Source organism: Populus euphratica, unplaced genomic scaffold, assembly GCF_000495115.2.
Source record: "Populus euphratica unplaced genomic scaffold, PopEup_1.0 scaffold250.1, whole genome shotgun sequence".
Taxonomy (NCBI): Eukaryota; Viridiplantae; Streptophyta; class Magnoliopsida; order Malpighiales; family Salicaceae; genus Populus; species Populus euphratica.
Genome location: NW_011500005.1, coordinates 236,392 through 258,372, shown reverse-complemented (window position 1 = coordinate 258,372; position 21,981 = coordinate 236,392). Strand labels below are relative to the sequence as shown.

Here is a 21,981-nt window from a genome sequence, read left to right as displayed (position 1 = left end):
TTCTGGGACTGTGGCACTATCTATACATTCATAAATTCTGTCAAATTACCTATGTTTTGTAAGAGGAAAGCTAAAGCGCGTTCCCCTTTTCTTAATAATTAATGTACTATCAAAATAAAATTCCGTTGCAACCACTGAAAATGGCAGACCACACCCACCATCCTCTCCCCACCAAGAAGGTCCCTTCCAGATATGGTTTTCGTGCCTTCCTGCCTGCTACAGTCCCTTCACCAACTGGGCGCTACCCCCTTTTTTTTAATTCTTCTAAAATATTAAATTTACTGTATGGTTTGTGCGCATGGTGCAGCTGAACCACTAAAGTGTACAGGAGTCCAGACAGCCAGAAAAATAAATAAAATATGCCGTCTTTCTTTGCACACCTCCTATCATCAACTCCTCGGCTGATAAAGTTAACTTTGAATAAAAAAGTAAATTAAAATAATTTTATTTTAATTTTTTAATAAAAAAATAATTAGTTTTAATCTGACTTAAGCTGAATTGATCGGATTTAATAGAATTGCTTTCCCTAAATGTGTTTTTAACATGTCGATTCTTAAATTGTATTCATGCGAAATAATGTTGTTAGATTGATTTTTTTTATATGATTTTAATATGAAAACAATCAAAATAAATAATTTAAAGAATTAAATTAATACAAAAACACGCATTGCCTTATGCATTGACTGGGAAAGGCCAGCTAGATCTTCTCCAATCAGATCTTTTAGAGGCTGTTGATCTTATCCAATGACGAAAGTGCCTACCCCATTGTGATCCCAGACAATCATTAATTCATTCATGCCCATCTGAGCTTGTTTTTTGTAGCCAATCTCATCCATCTCTAATTCCCATTATATGTTTATTACTTTCTAATTCTGATATGAATCTTGCCATTTTCGTTCTTGAGGAGATGAGAAGGAGAAGGAGAAGGAGAAGGAGAAATCATTCGCTGATTGGTTGCCAGGATGGTTAATGCTTGGATTAATTGCCAACAATATTCCATTCTAATTATCTATTACATGAGAAATTGACAGGTGTCTTCTACTTATAACATTGTTAGGCGTCACGCGTCACTTCCCTCCTGGAGAGAATCATAAAGCTAACCTCCTTCAACTAAAAACATTATTTAAAAAAAAAAAGAATTTTGTAAAACAACAAAATAATAAATAATAACATAGCTAAAGTGGATTAACCCATTTAATTTATAACCATGACTCTATACCGGGATTAAGTTTAATATCAATGTTGAATGGTACTGTTTCATAAAATCAAGATTCAAGTTTTTTACCCGGAAATGAAATTTACCCTATTAGTATTAGTTAACCTTTTTGGTTTACCAAATGTCAGTTACTTACCTTATTAGCCAATTAACCGCCCTCGTCACGATCACTTTAAAGCTCAAACAAAGATTAGTCGCAGTCAAATCCAGTCTGCTCTCTCTCTCTCTCTCTCTCTAAATTTTTACAGTGACATAAAAAAACGGGAAAAAAGAAGAGGAAAAACACAGAGCCGTGTGCTGTGCTGTTTCCTCCAAAGAGATCCTCATTCCCCCCCCCCCCTCTCTCCCTCTCTGTCAAACGCTCTCCCCTCCATCCTCTTCTTCTACGGCACCACCAATGATTGCTTAACTCCACGTTTACCCCCAGATCCACTTCTTAATTTCTCCTCATCCGCCGCCTGTACCCACCGTTACTGGATTCTTGATCGCATCTTCATAAACAATGGCTTCAGCGAAGACGAGTAGTCGTTCGCGAGGGACGTCGGTGAAGGAGAACGGCATGAAGATCGAGGACGGGCTCAACGTGTTCAAGTCCGATAGATTCGACGCCGATTCTTATATTCAGTCCAAATGCTCTCTCAACGAGAAGGTTCGTTAACTAGTAGTCTTTTTCTTTTTTCAGTTTTCAGAAAGGATAGAGTAGACCACTAGTTCTTTTTAGGTTTTGACGATGATAAATGTGTGTTTGGTTGTGGTGAACAGGAAATAAGGCTGTTGTGTTCGTATCTTTTGGATTTAAAGAGAACATCTGCTGAAGAAATGCGGAAAAGTGTTTACGCTAATTATGCTGCGTTTATAAGGTAAATTAGTTCTTCGCATAGTGGAGAATTTCGCTAGTTTTCTTGTTGTTCAGGAAGTCGTGATTGAATTTGTGGTTTAAAATTAAGTAATTTGTAGCTAGCTTGAAAATTTTTGTTGCTGTGATTTGTTAATCTGGATGTTAAGATTATTGAATTGCGATTTTACCACTGGAAATGTGTGTCTGTGTAGTGTGATTGCTTTCCGTGGTGTCAAATTTGTGAATCTCGTGGTTTGTAGGAAGCTGTGATTGAATTTGTGTTTGAAACAATGTGATTAAGAAGCTGTTAGGCATATGTTTTGTGTCTGTAGTGTGATTTTGAAGGGGTGGGTTCTTTTTGCTTATTGTCGACAGGACATCGAAGGAAATATCAGATTTGGAAGGGGAGCTTTCATCTATAAGAAACCTGTTGTCCACTCAAGCAACTTTGATTCATGGTTTAGCGGAGGGAGTTAATATTGATTCTTTGTCATCAAAAGCATCTGAAGGGTCTATGGTAAATGAGTTGTTATTGAATGTTGAAGATAGAGAACCATCTGATTTGGAGAAATGGTCAGTTGAGTTCCCTGATATGCTTGATGTTTTGCTAGCTGAGAGGAGAGTGGATGAAGCTCTGGCAGCACTTGATGAAGGAGAACGTGTAGCTGCTGAAGCAAAAGAAACAGAATCATTGAGTCCTGGTATACTGAGGTCCCTGGAGATGGCCATTACTGAACGCAGGCAAAAGTTGGCTGATCAGCTTGCTGAAGCTGCTTGCCAACCTTCTACTCGCAGTAGTGAACTTCGTGCGGCTATATCAGCTCTTAAAAAGCTTGGGGACGGGGCTCGAGCTCATAGTTTGCTCCTCAATGCACACCTCCAAAGATATCAGTATAATATGCAAAGCCTACGCCCGTCAAGCACCTCATATGGAGGAGCATATACTGCTGCACTGTCACAGATAGTGTTTTCTGCTATCGCTCAAGCTGCTAGCGATTCTTTGGCTATTTTTGGTAAGGAACGAGAATATAGGTCCGAGCTTGTGATGTGGGCTACCAAGCAAACAGAGGCCTTTGCTGTTCTTGTTCAAAGACACGCATTAGCATCATCAGCGGCTGCTGGAGGCTTAAGAGCTGCAGCAGAGTGTGTTCAAATAGCTTTGGGTCATTGCTCTCTGTTGGAAGCTCGTGGCTTGGCACTCTGTCCTGTGCTCATAAAACTCTTTAGGCCTAGTGTTGAACAAGCCTTAAATGCTAATATAAAACGAATCGAAGAGAGCACTGCTGCTTTGGCTGCTGCTGATGACTGGGTACTTACTTATCCTCCAACCAGTACTCGACAGTCTGGCAGGTCTTCTGTTACATCTCTTGGCAACGCAGCAGTATTTCAACATAAACTTACAAGCAGTGCCCATCGCTTCAATTTAATGGTCCAGGTAAACACTCTTCCCCTTTGATATCTGATAAACTGTAACATTATACATATCTTCTCTCTATTCAAACATCAATTCATGAACTAGTCCTTTCTACTTGCTCCTTTTAATTGCCACTTTGCTGTTCATTTGGTCTCAGGTTATTTTCTTACCCTTGTATAGCCCTTACATGGCACATGCACTAACTCATATATTGTTTTCCTGCCTTTGGGCTTACTGCTGGATATATTCTCTTGAATTCTCTCTTACAGTTGGTTTACCCACTCTTCAAATGGCTTGAATGTTTTTGAATATTTTCTTGAATTCTCTCTTACAGTTGATTTACCTACTCTTCAAATGTCTTGAATGTTTTTGAATCACTACTCTTCTATATGATCGTCTGAGCACATGTTGTTTGTTCTCACAGTTGTTCAAGGGTTGCTTTTTTAATTGTTTCTTCCTTGAACTTTCAGTAGTTGGTTAATTCTTTCACTAAATTGCGTTATTGCACAACTTGAACATGTAGGACTTTTTTGAGGATGTAGGACCACTCTTAAGCATGCAGTTGGGAGGCCAAACACTGGAAGGTTTGTTCCAAGTATTTAACTCGTATGTGAACATGCTGATCAAAGCTTTACCAGGTTCGATGGAAGAAGAAGCAAACTTTGAAGGTTCTGGAAATAAAATTGTGCGAATGGCTGAGACCGAAGCCCAGCAAATTGCATTGCTGGCGAATGCTTCATTATTAGCAGATGAACTACTGCCACGTGCAGCCATGAAACTTGCACCTCTGAATCAGACTAATCACAAGGATGATCCACGTAGAAGACCCTTAGATAGGCAGAACCGTCATCCTGAGCAACGAGAATGGAGGAAGCGGCTTGTGAATTCAGTTGATAGATTAAAAGATACTTTCTGTCGACAGCATGCACTGGATCTCATTTTTACAGAAGATGGTGATAGCCATCTTTCTGCAGAAATGTATATAAACATGGTTGGAAATGCAGATGAAGTGGATTGGTTTCCATCCCCAATATACCAGGTATTATTTCTTAAATCAATGATGCCTTATATATATATATATATGTGATGAAGAATCCATCAAAACCTTATATATATATCTGGGAAAAGATGATGAAGAATCCATCAAGTACTATGGTTTAAGGTGGACAAGAAATCTAAGAAATGAATGCATTTTGAGTGGCGCATGCAGCATTGTTCTATGTTTGCTTCTATTCTCTGCAAGAATGTTGACTCGGGAAACCTATGCTATTTGTTTTGGAAGGTCATATTGACAAAGAAACTTTCAGGTGTCTTGTTTAGGCTCCCTTGATTAGAATCTAAGCTGTTTCACTCTTTGGAGAGCATCTGTTTCCTTAACTTTGCCTGGGAGCATTGGGCAACAGTGAATTGGAAGGTCATGTCAATAAAGAAACTCTCAGGTGTCTTGTTAAGTCTCCCTTGATTAGAATCTAAGGTGTTTCTCTCTTTGGAGAGCATCTGTTTCCTTAACTTTGCTCGGGAGCATTTTGGCAACAGTGAAATAAACAATCTATTTCTGGCCATACCACATCATAGGGACCTCTGTTTATTGAACTTCATGCCACACAACCTATAAACAGCTCACCACCCATCATTCTAAGAGGTTTCTCTCACCATTCACAGAGTGTTCTCATTGCCTCTTTTTTAGCTCTTCCAAGGCTGCTCATTCTCTCCCCCACTCATCTCTTTTTTTACACTGCACCTGATTCTCAACTAGTAAGCCTATCATTTAGGTGGTAGCTTCATTCCTCTATCGACTCAAACAAGTTTTCCATGCATGTAATTAATGCATTGTCCTAGGTGTTGCATTCAGGAATATCAGCTACAATCACCTAATTGATTGCGGTAGGTCTTTATCTACCCAAATAAGGTTTTTAAGTCTTTATCTACCTGATTAAGGTTCTTACTTATCCTCCTCCTACTTGATCAGGTTTAACTGTTTTAAGTTTGGAATTTTTTGGGGAAAATTGGGTATGAACAACTAGTTGGAAGCTCATTTGTGTAAAACTGTAACCAGATTAGGAAAAACTGTAAGCTGGCTAAGTTATCAGTGAGATTGGATTTGGCACATGGGAATGACATGACTTAAGCTTTTGATAGATGAGAAAGGCCTGTGAACTGTAATTGTTTGTGGCGATCTTAGATATCCATTGTCAACATTTTGCATTAAACATGCTCATCATTCATAAAATCTGTTCTTGGATTTGATGTACTTTTCTGTTTTGGAACTTTCACTCCAAGTTCTTACACTTTCTTGTCACTATGCTACCAATTCAGGAGCTTTTTGTAAAACTGAACGGCATGGCTGCTATAGCAGCAGAGATGTTTGTAGGAAGGGAAAGATTTGCTACATTGCTATTGATGAGACTCACAGAAACAGTCATTTTATGGCTTTCGGAAGATCAAACTTTTTGGGATGACATCGAGGAAGGCCCGAGGCCTTTAGGCCCTCTTGGTCTACATCAGGCATGTAACTCTGAGATCATTTGATTTATAGTTATATGTCATGAATTGGGTCATCGATATACTTATTTGCTTGTAAACATGCAGTTCTATTTGGACATGAAGTTTGTCATCTGCTTTGCTTCCCAAGGACGCTACTTGTCACGGAATTTGCATCGAGTTGTCAATGAAATCATTTCAAAAGCTGTGGCGGTATTCTCTGCAACAGGGATGGATCCAGACAGGTAAACTAGTTTATTTTTTGGTCTTTGACTGGCAGCAGTTTCATTACATATTCTCAACATAATCAGAAAGTATGCATAAACATAACCAAAGCTAGGGTAAGTTTATATTCTAGTTTATGAACTCTTCTGAAATCGAGAATTCATTTATTACATGGTATATGGGGTATGCGCAAATTATTGGGGGAACCAGTTTCCTAAGACTGCATGATAGATTCATGTGACTCTATTTTAACTCTTTAGTTGTGTTTTTCAACAAGTGTAATTCAACTCCTTTACATGTGTACTTATATTGTCTTGGAATGCATTTCCTTTTGCTTTTCTTCCCTCATTTTTTATTTCTTTTTTGAATATTATGCACTAGTTGTTAACATAGTAGATTTCAACAAGATGAAAACTAGTTGTGAAACAACTTTGACTTCCGATGGTTATTGCATATGTTATTGGGAATTTTGAAGATTGGGAGGTCTAGATTATTTGGCCCCAAGACCCTTAGTTGGTTATGTTGTTTTATTTTTGTTAGGAAGTGAGCTGGATTTAATTTATAACTTGGTATGTAGTTTTGAATCTTTTTATCAGTACTACATTTCTTGGGAGGCTTTTGCTGAGGATTAGCAGAAGCAGTAAGATAATGGTGTTAGATACAACTTACAATATGCTTGTCCAGATGTCAGCCTTTGTGTCGTGGCCCATGAGTTGCTACAATTGAATTTTAATTATTAGAAAGAAAGTAAAGTAATCAGCTGCAAGAAGCAGACAAATTTCTTAGGCATCAGGTTGTCGGATGTAATGTATCCACTGCTTATGCTCAATCGTAATTTATAAGGGTAAACGAAGTTCATTCTGTTATGCATTAATTATATGCCATCTGCTGCAAACTCGTGTCTTTGGGGTAAAATGCGTTCAAATAAGCCGCGTTAAGTGCGCAGGAAAATAGCCAGCATGCGTGCCTTCATTTATGTTTTAATCATTTCATATCAAAACACCTGGCTTTTCTGGGGCTGAGATTTCGTTGTTTTGTCAGGGTGCTGCCAGAAGATGAATGGTTTAATGAGATCTGCCAAGATGCAATGGAAAGATTGAGTGGAAAACCAAAAGCCATCGATGGGGATAGAGAAGTTAACAGCCCAACAGCCTCTGTCTCAGCGCAATCAATTTCATCGGTCAGGTCTCATGGAAGTTCGTAAGGCACAGCCCTTGTGTATATTAGAGAGAGTGAACAGTTTCTGTAATGGATTAGCGGACCCTCATTTTCTTTTCGTTTTTGTTTCTGCTGTCCTTGTTCCTCATTTTATTTTATTTCTCTCTCCTTCCCAACTTTCGTGATCGACCCTTCGTTCCCTATTATAGGATGAGGTTTGTATGAAAGCTGGGAATTCAAAGCATTTGAGTCTGTACATGTTTTCAATCATGAATCTGCATTTGTTGTATTCATTATTCTTTTGAAAACTCATGGTGTAACATGTAACTAACATGTTGCTTTTCGGATTGATGCCTCGGTTTCTGTCTTCAACTCCTTGCGGTTCTCATGTAGTTCTTTTTTCTGGTTCGATAAGCATTGATCATTTCAGTTCTAACATGACAAAGTAAGTTAATGGCTTAACTTGCGTCCTTCAGTAATGCTTTGTGATTCAAAGTTTGCCAATGCCAAAAATACACAAAGGACTTGCTTAAAAAGATTGAAGTGCCTGTAGTAAGGGGCTGTGGGCCCATCTTCCCCAGCTCCTTTCTATGGAGATTGTTGCTCTCTTCTTCTATCACACAGGACGAAGTTGTTAGGCAGCGACGATGCTAGAAGACTGAGATCTCAGACTGTACCCGCTTCCAAAGCCTCCGCAAAACTCACTCATTGCCCTTCGCATCCATGGTTATGTGCATCAGCCTACCAATTTAGACCAGAATTAAAGTGAAATTAGTGTGTTAACAAGATAAGGAGGAAAAGGCTGATGATGCACATGCACGTAGTGGTAAGAACATGGTAGACGTGGTAGTCTAAGTAAGAGGTTAGCTGGATTCTCAAATAGTTCCGTTGCTTCTTTATTTTGTAGTAGTTGTGCTGGTCTAGATGATGAACGCTTTAGGCTACATGGTGTTTCATATTGAGGTACCCATCTTGCAAAGCAAACTCTGAGGTGAGAATAAAACATTGCACTGGTAATCATAATCGTTAAAATTTGAAATGGCTGGGAGCTTGACAAATCTGGGAAAATCGTTGCTGCATTGTGATTCTTGCCTTCCCACAGCCTGCACGCCCACCTGGGCCTTGATTTTCTAGTTATTCAGTGCATCACCGTTCTTGTCAATGATGATTTTCATTTTCTATCCTTCTTGGTAAAATTATCAACTGTTCTCTGCTGAGCCTACCTGGTACAAATCATAAGCAAAGATCCATGATTAATGCACATCGATGCAGACTAGTCCAAACTCAACATGAGAAAATAAATGCCCAGAAAAGCTTTGCATTCCACAACAGAGCAGCTGGAAACGAAAAATAGCGAAGCAAGAAATAAAAAATTGGCAAGCCAGCCTATAACACACAAGATCGAAACAATCATCTGTGATGACCAAAAACACCATGAAACTCAAGTTGGCACCCAACCACAGCAAAGACATCTGAAAATGATTAGATGACACAACCAGATACAGATACCGTGAAGATATGAAAATCACAAAGTTGCGAGTCACTCACACAAATATAATTTCCGTTCACTACTCCAAGGTACGAAACAAAAAAGATATAGAAACGAATAACAAACTCACCATCCTAAAGAACTAGATCAAACCACCACTTTAGAGATATAGAGTTAAGGAATAAATCCACCACTCACAAAGGAGATACAAAACTTGATATTATGCAAAAGGCCAAAGGCCAAGTCAAAAGACTCTCAATTCAAATTTTGCTAAAAGATCCAAATACATTATCTGATTCAACTTAATATACTTGGAACAACCCTTCAAGTCTTGGAAAACACTAAGATGACATAATTAAAACCCAAATAAATTACTTTGACAAAAAAAAACTAGACAAATAATAATTATCACATGTTTCTAGCTCATTAGAAAACACAAACAGACACTTAGAAAGCTTAAAAACTAAAACAGGCATAACTTTCTGTAGAAAACTTCAATGCACGGGAGGTTGGACAATATGTAAAAATTACATTCTGAACTTGAAAGCCACCTAGGATAAGATTATTTTAACATACAATAAAGAGATGAAAATTAGGTCAGGGGCTGAGCGTAAACAGCAGCTTCATTCATTTGCATTGCCAACCCAAACTCAAGTAGCCCAACATCAAAACAACCATTACGGGACACTCCTGTGTCACAACCATAAACTATTTGTCAAAGAACCAATTGATTGAAACACAGTGAAGCAGCACTGGGAAAATAGCCAGCACTGCACAGCAAGCCTGCAATACGATGAAGAGAGAAGGTATAAAAAAATTAACAGCTCCTGAAAAGAGTAAAATGAACATGCTAGGATACAAATAGAATGGAAAGCAGAGGAAAAGGGACAGAAAAGAATGGAGATGCACTGATCACATTGCAGCACTACACATGAGAAACATAGCCTAGACCCAGAAAAAACAATCACGTTCAATCATAGGAGGCAAAGAAAGAATGATAACAATGCAGTGTCATAAGAACTCGACCACATAGGAAAGGGTATAGCAAGAAGAAAAGCTGATATTTGTAGGTGAAAAATGGCTGTTTCCGCATAGCAAACACCATTTCTAATGATATCTTGACACAACTGGTGCAAAAACTGAAGACCACACCCCAAAAAAATGGAAAAGTAACGAAAAATTCAGATAACCTATAAAAAGCAATAATAACCGCGAAGTATTGTGGCAATCCAGCCCAAAGACCACAATAGATGAAAAAAAGAGAAAAGTCAGCCAGTGAATGAAAAGGAAAGGAGGGAAGTTACTCACCAGTGAAAAACAGCAGTGAAGAAGACAAGAGAAAGATGGAGCACGAAAGAGAGGCTTTAGGAATGAAGGGTCGATTGCATTCGTGTTTGTCATGACATATTCCAATGAACTGGCACCGTTACACTTGCCTAGTGCAACAAGAAGAGCAAAGAACTCGTAGTTTGGAAAAAGAATCACATGTGAATATCAAACGTCATGATTTGGATGTTTTGACAGTTTCGCAGATGAAAATTCTCGGATTTCACTTGTCGGATCAAACTTGAGATAAGTAACTGGGAACTGGAGAACGCGACTACAAGGGAACTCTGCCTACACATTTCAACTGCTAGCATCTGATCGTTAATGAGCATCGGTGCTGTTGTGTTGCCTGCAAAAATTTTCTATGCAATTAGAGATATTGGTTTTTTTTTTTTTTTTTGGTGGGGGAGGGGGGGTGTTGAAATGATATGTGAAGAAAAAAAATATGATAAAATATAGTCTCTGCAGATAGCTTAACGGTACCAAGAATATCTCTTACATTTTGGCAACATCAGAGAGGTCCTCATTGGTGTCCAAATTATCCATTCCATTAGCAATCATTTCAGAGCAGATGCTCTGGGCCTCTTGCAACCTCCCTTCCTTTCTAAGGCCAGTGGATAGCTCATTGCAGATGCAGACATTAGGAAGGAAACCGTTCTCAAGCATTTCTCTATACCAAACATATGCTCCATTAAATTCCTTCAGGTCACAATGTCCCTTTATCAGCAAACTATAGGTATCAGCTTCAGGGATTAATCCTTTAGCCTTCATGTCATCAACAAGAACTTTTGTTTCCGATAACTTCCCCTCTTTTAAGCGGCCCAGAATCAAACTATTATAGGTCTTGTTATCAGGATGAACTCCCATGTCTACCATCTCTTTTTGCAAAGAAAATGCCTTTTGAACATGCCCAGTCTCTTGATAACAGTGAATCATAGCATTGTACACAACTCGATCTGGGGACACATTCATCTGCAACATTTCATTAAACAGTGTCTCTTTGAGCTTTATCCCTTCCTTGCTGCACCCGCTGATTAGGGGATGAAATGTATTTATAGTAGGTTTTAAGCCTAACTTCTTCATAGTTTCATATAGCTCAAGACATTTCTGCGAGTTTCCAGCATTTGAGTACCCTGAGATTAAGGAGTTGTATGTGATCACATCAGGACAGTGACCCGTACTGGTAATTAGGAAAAACATCTCTTCAGCTTCCTTTACCTTTCCCATTTTGCATAACCCTTTAATGAGGGAATTGTATGTTACAATCGTTGCACCAATCTCATTTTTCGACATCTCATCAAAGAATCTCAAAGCCTCTCTCAACTTCCCCACTGTACAACTACCATCAATAAGCATATTATATATATTTGCATTAGGTAAGACCCCTCTGCCTACCATATCCCTAAGGACCATTTCTGCCTCAAGAATTTTCCCATCCTTGCATAAACAATTTATGAGAGAGCCGTAGCTTATAACATTCGGCTTTTTCCCATTTTCCTCCATTTCTTCAAGAATCTGGAAACACCTAGAAAATACACACAGCCTTCCATAGCCATCAATAAGGATATTATATGTCTCCACGCTTGGGGCTATTCCCTTCCCCACCATCTTCTTCACCCATTCCTCCGCCTTGTCTATCATCTGCATTTCACAAAACTTATCAATCACAGAATTAAAAGCAATACAATTTGGTCTCAACCCACGACTTTCCATTTGCTCAATAGTCAAAATGGCTCTATCCATGTCGCCTATTTGACAATAACCATTCACCATAGTGTTATATATCACCTCACCTGGAACGAGCCCGTGTTCCACGAGGGACTTCAACACCTCCTCTGCCTTTTCAACTTTCCCTTCTTTACACAATCCATTCAACAGAATACTACAAGTGTAATTATCAATCTTGACTCCCTTCCCAATTGCCTCCCGATACAAATCCAAAGCAGCTCCTGCCCCGTCATCCGACTTCAATAGTCCATCAAAAATTATGCTGTAAGTAAACCCATCAGGCACAAAACCATTGCATTTTATCTCGTTCAACATACACCTCGCCTCCTCGATTCTCCGTGCCCTACAAAGGCCACTAAGCAACGAGTTAAAAGTAATTATACTCGGCTCCACCTTCTCCTTTTTCATCCTTTCTCTCAAGCCAATCGCCGCATCCACCTCCCCTGCCTTACAATATCCATCAATAAGCGTATTAAAAGTCACCCTATTTGGCACCAAATTCCTCACAGACATTTCACCAAACAGCTTCTCCGCATCCCTTATCCTCTTCTCCTTACACAACCCACCAATCAAAACATTGTAAACAAACACATTAGGAACAACTTTCCTCCTTTTCATGGTCTCAAACAACTCCATAGCAAGCTTCAAATCCCCCAATTTCACTGCGGCTAGGATTGCTCTCCCATAAACAAGTTTATCAGGTCTAAAACCCAAGCCCACCATCTCCTTAAACAAATCAAGAACGTTATCAAATTTCTTGGATTCCACCAAAGATTCAACAATCATCCTCACATAACCAAACGAAGGAAGCCGCCCCTCTTTCCTCATGAAATCGTACAATTCTGAAACTTGACTGTGCATCTTGGACTCAGAACAAACAGAGAGCAACATATCGGAGAGAGTAAGATTTAAAGAAGCATCATCAGAAAAGGAAGAGAAAAAAGAGAGAAGGTGAGAAGGTGAGGAAAATGAAGATGGGTTGGACAGAATGAGAGATTTGGTGAAGTTATAAGCAGTTTCGTTGCGGCCTTGTTGAAGGAGGACACGAAGGTTGTGGATTTGGTCGTTAATGAGGTGGTCTTGTCCATCGGCGGTGGTGGAATTTTGCGGGTTTTCGGCAGAGACAGTGGTGGAGAAGGGGATCACCGAAAGCTTGCTCGAGGCAGTAAGAGGACGGTACTGTAACTTGGAAAGCCGCCTTGCCATCTCTCTCTCAAATGTCTGTCTTCGTTTTTTCTTCAAAGCTAGCCATTTTATACACGCACGCACACACTACACTCCGTAACCGCGCTTCTCTGGTGCACAATTTTTTGAACAAAAAAACATTGTTAAAGCACCGAAAATAAATTAAAAAAATATAAAAAATAATTTTTTAAACAAAAAGAATTTGTTAAAGCACTGAAAATAAATTAAAAAAATTAAAAAATTATTTGTGACAAATGTGTAAAAGAATTAATGAAAATTAAATCAATATAGGACATCTAGTTAAACTTGCAATCTAAATTATATAATAGGAATAACCTTATAAAAAAAAATTATAATTTTTTTTATAATTAAAGCCATTAAACTTAAATTTCTTAATTTAAAAAAAATTATAAAATGTAATTTAAAAAATATATATTAAATAATGGGATTAAAAAATATTAATCATCTAATTTTTAGAAAAAAATACAATTTAAAAAATAAACATGGCATAAACTATTATTATTAACAGGTAATATAATCATTATTTTTGTTATTATTATAATAACTTTCGTTATTTCTATTATTATTGTTATTAATTCTGTCACACCACAATTATTGTTAATATTATCATTGTTAATAATAATATCAATATTTTAATTTATTATTTTTATTATTATTTTAATAATTATCATCATTATTGTTGTTGTTGTTGTTGCTGCTGCTGCTACTATTATTATTGTTGTTGTTATTATCATCGCAACAATTATTTTTTGTATTTTTATTATTAGCATTGTTCTTCTTCATCTCCTTCTCTCACGTGTTATTATTATTGTTATTGTTGTTGTTATCATCTTTATCATTATTATCACAACAGTTATTATTAATATTTTTATTGTTATCACCATTCTTCCTCATCCTTTTCTCTCCTGTTTTATCATCATTATTATTTATATTATTATTGTCATTATCATCCTAATAACTACTAGTGATATTTTTATTTTTATTACTATTTTTCTTCATCTTCTTCTCCCCCGTGTATTACTGTTGTTGTTATTTATAGTAGTAGCAGTAGCAACATCAATATTATTACCACCTCAACATTACAACAACTATTATTATCATTGTCATTGATTTTTTTAATTATTAACACTACTATTATTATTGTCACAACTATAATTAATAATAATATTATCATCATCGTTATTATTATTAGAATTAATAATTTAATTAATGTTGTTGTTATAATCATTGATAATATTATTATTTTCATTGTTGTTTTTATAATCATCATCACCATTATTATTAATATTATTGTTATAACTAACGTTACAATTATGATTATTAACATTCCTTTATTAATAATATTGTTATTTTTATCATTGCAATTATTATTGTTATTGTTACTATCATTATTATTAAAAAAAATAAAAAACATGAACTTGATTTGAATGATAGAATTGAAAATTAAAAACGTTAACAAAAAGACCAAGAAAAACAATAAAAAATCAAAAAAAAATTGACCAAATTAAAACCACTACTATTATTGGAAAAAAAAAACCTTGACTTGAATGATCAAATTGCAAGTTGTAAAAACTTCGATAAAGGAGTAAAGAAAAAAATTAAGAAATTAAAAGTAAAACGACTGAATTGAAATCCCTTTTATATATATATATATATATATATATATATAAAAGATGATGAAACTTCAACAATCAAAACTCAATGGTTTGAAATTGAAATAACAAAATAAAAATAAAAATATAGACCATATTGTATTTATAGGAGTAGAAAAGAGAGATGAAAGAAGAAAAAAAAACAAAAAATCATCAACAATACACCAACTAATTTTGGAGCACTTGCGCCGCTTACAATGGAAGAAGAGGCAACAAACAATAATCTAAGAAGATAAACGATTATTTTTTACAACTAGAAACTGCCATCCAAAATGTATGGTGATCTTAACATGCCTGCAAGTATAGAGCTTTTGAAATAAAAAATTATTATTTTAATAGTAAATTATATAACTATCATCAACCAAACCTACAATCAATAAAAAATTCAAGATTAAAATACCAAAATACCTTTAAAACAATGAATTAAAAGTCTTGCATCCAAAGATATACTTTTAATTTTATTGTGTATAAAACAGAAGGAATACATAAGTACCTGATACCACTTAATTTTTAATTTTTTTTGTTCATAGAGATATTTTAGTTATTTTGTTATTTATAAAAATATTAAATGTACAAAAATACCCAAAACAAATCAATAATAATTAAAAGCATTTTTTTTTTATGGGAATGGCAAAATGGTCATCAAACAGCAGTGATGAATATGAAAATGTGAAGGAGAATAGAATGAATCTTCCATGACTTTTAGAATATTTGTCATTGTGTATATATATATACATATATCAGACTTGAATGTTGACATATATATATCGGATTCGAATGCAGACCTCACACAAGGTTTCAAGCCTTCCATAGACAATCTACAGTTAAATTATAGAATAATTTATTGAATTACTCGGGTTTTATCAGATAAATATCTATATATTTTTAAAAGGACCCATGTCAATTAAATTATAAATTAATTCATTGGAATACTCGGGTAAATATTTACACAGTATTTTTTTTTTTGAAAAATACATGACCTATACTATGATTCGAATGGACAAATTATCGAATCAATCCATTTTAACTATATTTTCATAAAATGTGTTTTTTTCAAAATTTTATATCACTCATAAATAATATTTGATTAAATAACATCTTGATTAATTAATAAATTTTTACAGTATTGAGGATATTAATTTATTTAAGAACCTACAAAACATCAGCCGCGTTTGCTACTGATGCTGTCATTTCTTTTTACTAGTTGCTTGACAACATCTCTCATTGTAGGTCTTCTGCAAGGCTCCTCCCTTTTCAGTTCCATGTCAGAGCCACCAAAGGCACATCTAAGGCTTTAACCCAGTTGACGTCTTTAGTGCTGCTCTAAACAGACCCAACCCACCCTAAATAATGGATCCAGTGCCTCATTTTTAGTCAGCAGCTCAGGCAAAACATCCCATTTATTTTATATCAAACACCAACAAGCTTGTAAGAGCCCACACGTCAGGCGTGCTTGATTTGCTGTGAGATCATCGACCCATCAACTCTTGGTGCTTGCCTCACGGTGAATAGATTGTTTACTATTCACAAATTCAAACGGCCACAATCACCTTGACACAAGCAGTATTGAAAGTGTTTTAAAGATAAAATTCTCATTTTTCTGGATCCACATTAGAAAATGTTCTTCTGTTGGTGCCTATAAAAAGCAAGCAATGAATCAGTCCAGTTACTTCAACCGGGGGACGCGTAACAATTGTCTTTACGTTTTCAGGAATCTATTGCCTGGCACATCGGCTCTTCAAAGACTAAACATTTCTTTCTGCGTTCATAAAAAAATGTTCCCTTTTCCTTTAGCTGAAACCAGAAAGGTTGGCATTTTGATCTGCCTTCCAACGATTTTACACGTCATGAAAATCCCTAGAAATGACTCTATGTCTTACACGCTGACATGAAGTAATTTGATGAACCATCCTCACCCATTCGATCCAAGAAGCAATTGGATCAAGTTTTGAGTAATGGTTTTCCCTAAACTAAAACGGACACACAGGTAAATCAAAGATCACTATCTCAACAATTCGTCATAATCTATATGCCAATTATCTGCCCTATTCATCGCTGAGCCTTTCTTTATAAGCTTGAGCTAACGCACAAATCACACAAGCTGCATGGTCGAAACAGATACAGATACGAAGACCAGGAGTACATTAACACATCAAAAAACCGTGATAGTACCATAAAAAAAGGTCAAGTGAAGGACAATGTGAACGAAGGTTGAGAAATCAAGGCAGCCATTAAAACTCTAAGCAGTAGAACACCAATAAAAAATAACTTGTGTACTTCGGTATATATCTCTTCTCTTCTCAGACCAACATTTTCCCTATACCAATCTATTTAATCGCCCAAAAAAATCCATCACGGATGACTCAAAAAACTCAACACAAGCACTGGCATAATTATGGAATGCACGCAGTCTGAAGTGAGCTGAAAGAGTTTCCTTGTCATTGCATTCTCAAGCTCCACCCTTACATCTCTCAAGTCCCCTTCAGTTGAAATAATCCAAAAGACAATCTCTTCAAAAGCTGTCAATTTCACATCCTGACGATATTTACCCACAACTCTTCCCGAAACAAGTAAAATTACCTCATATTAAAAACAGCTGCAGGCATTTGACATCCTCAGATGACTGGAAGCTTGTCATTTTGTAGTTTGTACAATCCTGCATATAAATCACAAGGGCATGTATTTCCCTACACTCTTCACATTATTATGCTTTGAATAACCTAAATGCTAAATCACTGAATATGTCTTGCTCAAGCTGATGGGTGGAATATTCACTTACAAACACCGTCAGAGGTAGTAGTCAAAATGTTAGTGGTAATGGTTAAGAATACATGATTGATGGTGTGCATTTTCCTGGTTAAACTCGTGTAATGAAAATGTTTAAGAATACATGATCTTGCCTTGTTGAGCTCGTGTAATAAAATGTATCTCTTAATTTCCTTTATATGCTATGTGAAATAATACATGATTCATATAGTGTGAATGGTCTTGTTAAACTGGTGCCATGAAATGTACACTGAATTTCCTCTGGATGTCATGTCAAATAATGTGATATAACTGAACCTAGTGTGGGGAACTTTGTACACAAGATGTCTACAGAGATAGGCGTACCTAATATAGATGCAGATATGAACAGAATATGAAAAGCACACAAATCCAAAAAACAGCTGTCATGCAACACTTGCTACAAACGGTAAACATATCAGAACTATTAAGTTATCCACGCAACAACACATGCTGCTGACAAATGCATGTCCTGGACAAAAATAGTATAACATGAGCAAATGGTGTGTTCATGATAGCAGTACGTGCATTCATTCGCGATGAGAAGGGATGCTAATGCCGATATTGATGATGAAATGGATGCATGCAACAGCTGCAAGATGCATCCTATCATGAATTTCTCGGAGCAAAAGATCAGAGTACATCCCCTTCAAGCTACTGATAGGTAATTGGTGGTGGAGCTCCATTGGCACTAGGAGAAGCAACATGGTGGATCCCATCCTTCCTTTTCCCAAATGGGTTCTTTGAATACATAGGTTGAAGTCAAGAAAAACAGGTACATTACCGAATTATGAAAGTAGCAAAGAAAACTAACAAGCAAAATACATAATCAGATGTAGCCCCATTACTCATCATTAACAACTTCCCTTGATAGAATCCACAACAATATCATAATGACTTCAGTTGTTTCATTTTACAGAACAATTATGTATGGCTTAGCATATAACACGAAGTTAATGCATGTGAGAGTATCAAGAGAACTTTTTGGGCCACCAAATCCATGACATGCTGAACCAAATGTTTAGATCACTTGAAATGTAATGTTTGAGACATAAATACATGTTTTAATTTGAGAATATATAGATAGAATATAAGAAAAAGGCAGAGTGGATAAAATATAAAAGCCAACAAATCTAAAAGGATATTGTATCCGCATTCCAACTGATCCAGAACTCGGAATAACAGCACCCTGCAATGTATGGTGAACATTTGTTGCACTGTTCACATCCTGCAAAGATTCACAACAAACTTTAAGCATTTATAGAAATAACTGAAGCATTCCCATCATAAAATATAAATAATAATAATAATTCAAGGTCAGAGAACATCTGCATTGATGAATAGCAGGTGACTTACTTCAAACTCAATAAAGCAAACAGTATGCCTTTCTTGTCTCAGAACCTTCATTTGCTTAAAACCACTTTGCCTGCATGCACAAAGGTATAAAACGAACAAAATGATTCTTTACAAAATAAATGTAACTCAAAAAACTGGCCAAGAGAGGACACTCTTACACGCTGAATAGACCCCTCAATTCATCCTCATTGATATTCTCTCCAAGATTGCCAATAAATAGAGTATTGCAAGGAGGGTTATCTTTTGTATTCTACATTAATTATCAAGGGAAAAAACAAAAACAAACAACTTAGTAAACATGCAATCATTAATCAAGGAATTTGACTACAATTTTCTTATTCATTCTACCATGGAAACTTGAGATTTTTAATGTGGAATACCCTAAATCCATGAGTTTCTGGTGAATTAGAATTGAAACAGGTATATGCATCACACCTTTAGTAACAAAAGGGATTGCTGTGAAAAATTTGTTTGATCAGATGGAGTAAAGTATTTTAAGGAATAGTGTTCATTTGGAAATTAAGAATGATAGTATTATGAATGAAATGTGATCAACCATTGTGTGTAAATAAGCACACAAGATGAGAAATACCACACGTGGGCATCACCTGAACTGGCACATAGCTGCTAGGAGCTGGGATAGGAGCAGGCGGAGGCATTGGTACTTGAGGAACAGGATAACCTCCATATGGATCATATGGGGGCGGAGCTGGAGTCATGTACCTAAAGCGAGCATGCAATGTTAACAATAGAACATATCCTTTAAAAAGAAACACCATAATGCTAACTGAACCTACATGATTTATGAAACACAACAACACTAGCTTCCATATAAAGTTTGTTCACTCTAACACAATTTACAAACTCAACATTCACTAGAAAGAGAAATTCTTACCCATGTGGCCCCCAAACAGGAGGAGGAGGGTGAAATGGAGATGGACTAGTATAAGTAGTGTGGGAATAATCACCACCAGTTCGCAAACGTTTGCTTTGATCATAAGCATTAGAATCAGCAACTATTCCTGGAGATTAACAAAATATCAGCAATACATAACAATCCTACAGAAATGTTGAGACATTTTCAAATTCAACTCATCAACATGATTGCAAACCAACAACCAGCAATCAAAAAATTTGGATACAAAAAAATAGGACACAGTGATGCTGATTACAGGCATAACTAAAACCTCCAATTAAAGCTTTTCCCAGGTTTCATCACTGTATGCATGTTTTGATATGTGCATGTACTGTCATGACATTACTATTGAAGACATTGCAGATCAAGGAAGTTATCCATGATCCATCCATATGGAAGTCCAAGCCCAGGGTTTCAAATCCACCAATCAAGCATCCTACTGGAAATGACAGTTTTAAGCAGTTAAAAGAAAATTTCACTAAGTTAGTTCCACAATTCCATTCCCCAAGGACATTTAAGAGGTTCCAGATAGGACTCATCCAAATCCCAGCTCCCCATTGCATTGCAAGTGTATCAATGTGCTACAAGCCCACTCTTTTTGATAAAGCAAACCAAGCACACATCACTGTTCTAATCTTAGTTCAGACTTTATGAAAACAAACTACAGTAGCAAATCACAGATACCTTTCTAAGTCCAATCTAAGACCCAGAAGTATCACGATACTAAAGCTTTTCATGAATTGAAGACTTTTTTAAAACTTTTTAAGTTTCAAATTCTGTGACCACGAAACAAACTGAACAAAAAATATCAACTCAAGCTGTATCAGAACCTCACCTCTTTTAACAAAGAGATTCTTCTTAGCCATCTCTGTATGCAACACAGACTTAGTATCCGCATCAAAAACCATGTCCTAAAAATCCAAAAGGAAAAAAAAAACTTAAATAGCAGAAACAAGAAAAAATCAAGAAATTAAATAATATTTTGAGACTATTGACCTGGAGTGCATCTTTTGCAGCAATAGCATGCTGGGCACACGAAAACAGAGCAAAACCCATAGCTTTCTCTCCTTTATAATTAACTTGTGAAGCCTCATAACCAGGCAACCATCTCAGCAAATTCTGCAATTCTCTCTCCTTCACATCGTCAGGGAATCCCGTTATGAATATTGTTCGAACCTAACAAAACGACATCGTAAGCTCTGGTCAGTTTTGTTTTCCCCAATTTTATTTGTTAGGGCACAAAAATTTACCAATTGAGACTCGGAAAAAGAAAGACCAGGATTAAAATCAATTGATTGGTAGTTTGGTCTGTATTACCTCATCGTGAGTGGGAGGGCCGCGATTGGAGTTATCGACGAGGACGGGAGGTGGAGCGTGATGGACGGGAGGAGGAGGAGCGCCTGGGGCGGAGGGTGGTGGTGGTGGAGGAGCTTGTGCTGGCGGCCATTGCTGGTGGTAGGGGTGGATTCCTGTTCCCGCCATGTTAGTTGGTAGTGGGGTTGCTCGATAAAAGCCCTAGAGCCACCAGTGACGGAGAGCCGGGGGTTGGGGGGGGGGGGGGGGGAGGTAAATGAAGGTGCGGGCTCTGTCAGTAAAGCGCGTCTATATGTAAAGTTATATTTCGTTAAATGCCCTGGATGTTTATTTATTTGTAGATTGTGCCCTTCCTATTTAGGCCCTTTTTAAAATTTCCTTTTATGACAGCTTTCTTTTAGCATTTTTTTTTTTTTCTTAAGAAGTTAAAACCCCCCGCCACGTTTTTGCCACGCTCATAGACCAAATTTGGCCACTGAGTGTCAATTGTAGAAATATTGGTATTGAAATTTTATAAAAATAAACCTAGCGAGTTAGTTTGGTTTAGTGAATAAAAAATTGGTTGTTTTTGTATTTTAGAAATATTTTTTTAAGAAATTATTTTATTTTATTTGAAATTAATTTTTTAGTAATAATTTAATATTAAACAAAAACATTGCTAAAAATTAATTCAAAAAAATCATTCTCACCACCTTAATGTGTATGCGCACTCCATTAACTTCATCACTCTTCATAAATAATGCCATGATATGAATCAAATTGTATCTTGATTCTTCAGGGAGGATACCCTTGAAGGGGACAACATAACCCTGATGATGAATTCGCATGTCAGCTCTCTCAGACGCAGACGCAGACGCAGACGGGTATACACGCAAAAA

The 21,981-nt window shown here is 36.6% G+C and overlaps 3 protein-coding genes across 15 annotated transcripts; 1 reads left to right on the top strand and 2 right to left on the bottom strand.

Annotated features, from left to right (window-relative positions):
- The first annotated feature begins 1,473 nt into the window (after positions 1-1,473).
- On the top strand, positions 1,474-7,689 carry LOC105141104 (exocyst complex component EXO84B-like). The gene is made up of 7 exons (XM_011048211.1): positions 1,474-1,865; positions 1,979-2,076; positions 2,430-3,489; positions 3,992-4,507; positions 5,785-5,973; positions 6,058-6,194; positions 7,216-7,689. Exons 1-7 carry the CDS (start codon positions 1,719-1,721, stop codon positions 7,376-7,378), a joined length of 2,310 nt encoding a protein of 769 aa, XP_011046513.1. The 5' UTR covers positions 1,474-1,718; the 3' UTR covers positions 7,379-7,689.
- Positions 7,690-7,749: 60 nt separating this feature from the next.
- Positions 7,750-13,222, bottom strand: LOC105141103 (pentatricopeptide (PPR) repeat-containing protein). Of its 12 annotated transcripts, none has more exons than XR_845305.1 (4): positions 10,647-13,221; positions 10,130-10,509; positions 9,398-9,604; positions 7,750-8,555 (listed from the first exon to the last, which is right to left on the bottom strand). XR_845305.1 is itself a non-coding variant. In XM_011048210.1 (2 exons), the coding sequence occupies exons 1-2, from the start codon at positions 13,079-13,081 to the stop codon at positions 8,552-8,554; spliced, it is 2,439 nt and encodes an 812-aa protein (XP_011046512.1). In that variant the 5' UTR covers positions 13,082-13,221; the 3' UTR covers positions 7,750-8,551. The 12 variants fall into 12 exon arrangements, 1 of the variants encoding a protein (XP_011046512.1); XR_845307.1 differs by having other exon boundaries at positions 7,750-8,551; XR_845309.1 differs by lacking the exon at positions 9,398-9,604 and having other exon boundaries at positions 7,750-8,551; positions 10,402-10,509; positions 10,647-13,222.
- Positions 13,223-16,959: 3,737 nt separating this feature from the next.
- Positions 16,960-21,360, bottom strand: LOC105141102 (U1 small nuclear ribonucleoprotein A-like). 2 transcript variants are annotated; one of them, XR_845303.1, is made up of 10 exons: positions 21,107-21,360; positions 20,786-20,965; positions 20,625-20,700; positions 19,769-19,895; positions 19,482-19,596; positions 19,032-19,123; positions 18,874-18,943; positions 18,663-18,745; positions 17,314-18,268; positions 16,960-17,213 (listed from the first exon to the last, which is right to left on the bottom strand). XR_845303.1 is itself a non-coding variant. In XM_011048208.1 (9 exons), the coding sequence occupies exons 1-9, from the start codon at positions 21,269-21,271 to the stop codon at positions 18,172-18,174; spliced, it is 1,005 nt and encodes a 334-aa protein (XP_011046510.1). In that variant the 5' UTR covers positions 21,272-21,360; the 3' UTR covers positions 16,960-18,171. The 2 variants fall into 2 exon arrangements, 1 of the variants encoding a protein (XP_011046510.1); XM_011048208.1 differs by having other exon boundaries at positions 16,960-18,268.
- Positions 21,361-21,981: the final 621 nt, after the last annotated feature.

Coding starts and splice junctions, on each gene's coding strand:
- LOC105141104 (XM_011048211.1), top strand. CDS start 1,719: ATGGCTTCAGCGAAGACGAGTAGTCGTTCGCGAGGGACGTCGGTGAAG. Junction 2,077..2,429: donor AATTATGCTGCGTTTATAAG/GTAAATTAGTTC, acceptor TATTGTCGACAG/GACATCGAAGGAAATATCAG. Junction 4,508..5,784: donor TTCCATCCCCAATATACCAG/GTATTATTTCTT, acceptor CTACCAATTCAG/GAGCTTTTTGTAAAACTGAA.
- LOC105141103 (XM_011048210.1), bottom strand. CDS start 13,081: ATGGCAAGGCGGCTTTCCAAGTTACAGTACCGTCCTCTTACTGCCTCG.
- LOC105141102 (XM_011048208.1), bottom strand. CDS start 21,271: ATGGCGGGAACAGGAATCCACCCCTACCACCAGCAATGGCCGCCAGCA. Junction 20,701..20,785: donor CTGCAAAAGATGCACTCCAG/GTCAATAGTCTC, acceptor TTGGATTTTTAG/GACATGGTTTTTGATGCGGA. Junction 19,124..19,481: donor GCAGCTATGTGCCAGTTCAG/GTGATGCCCACG, acceptor TAATTAATGTAG/AATACAAAAGATAACCCTCC.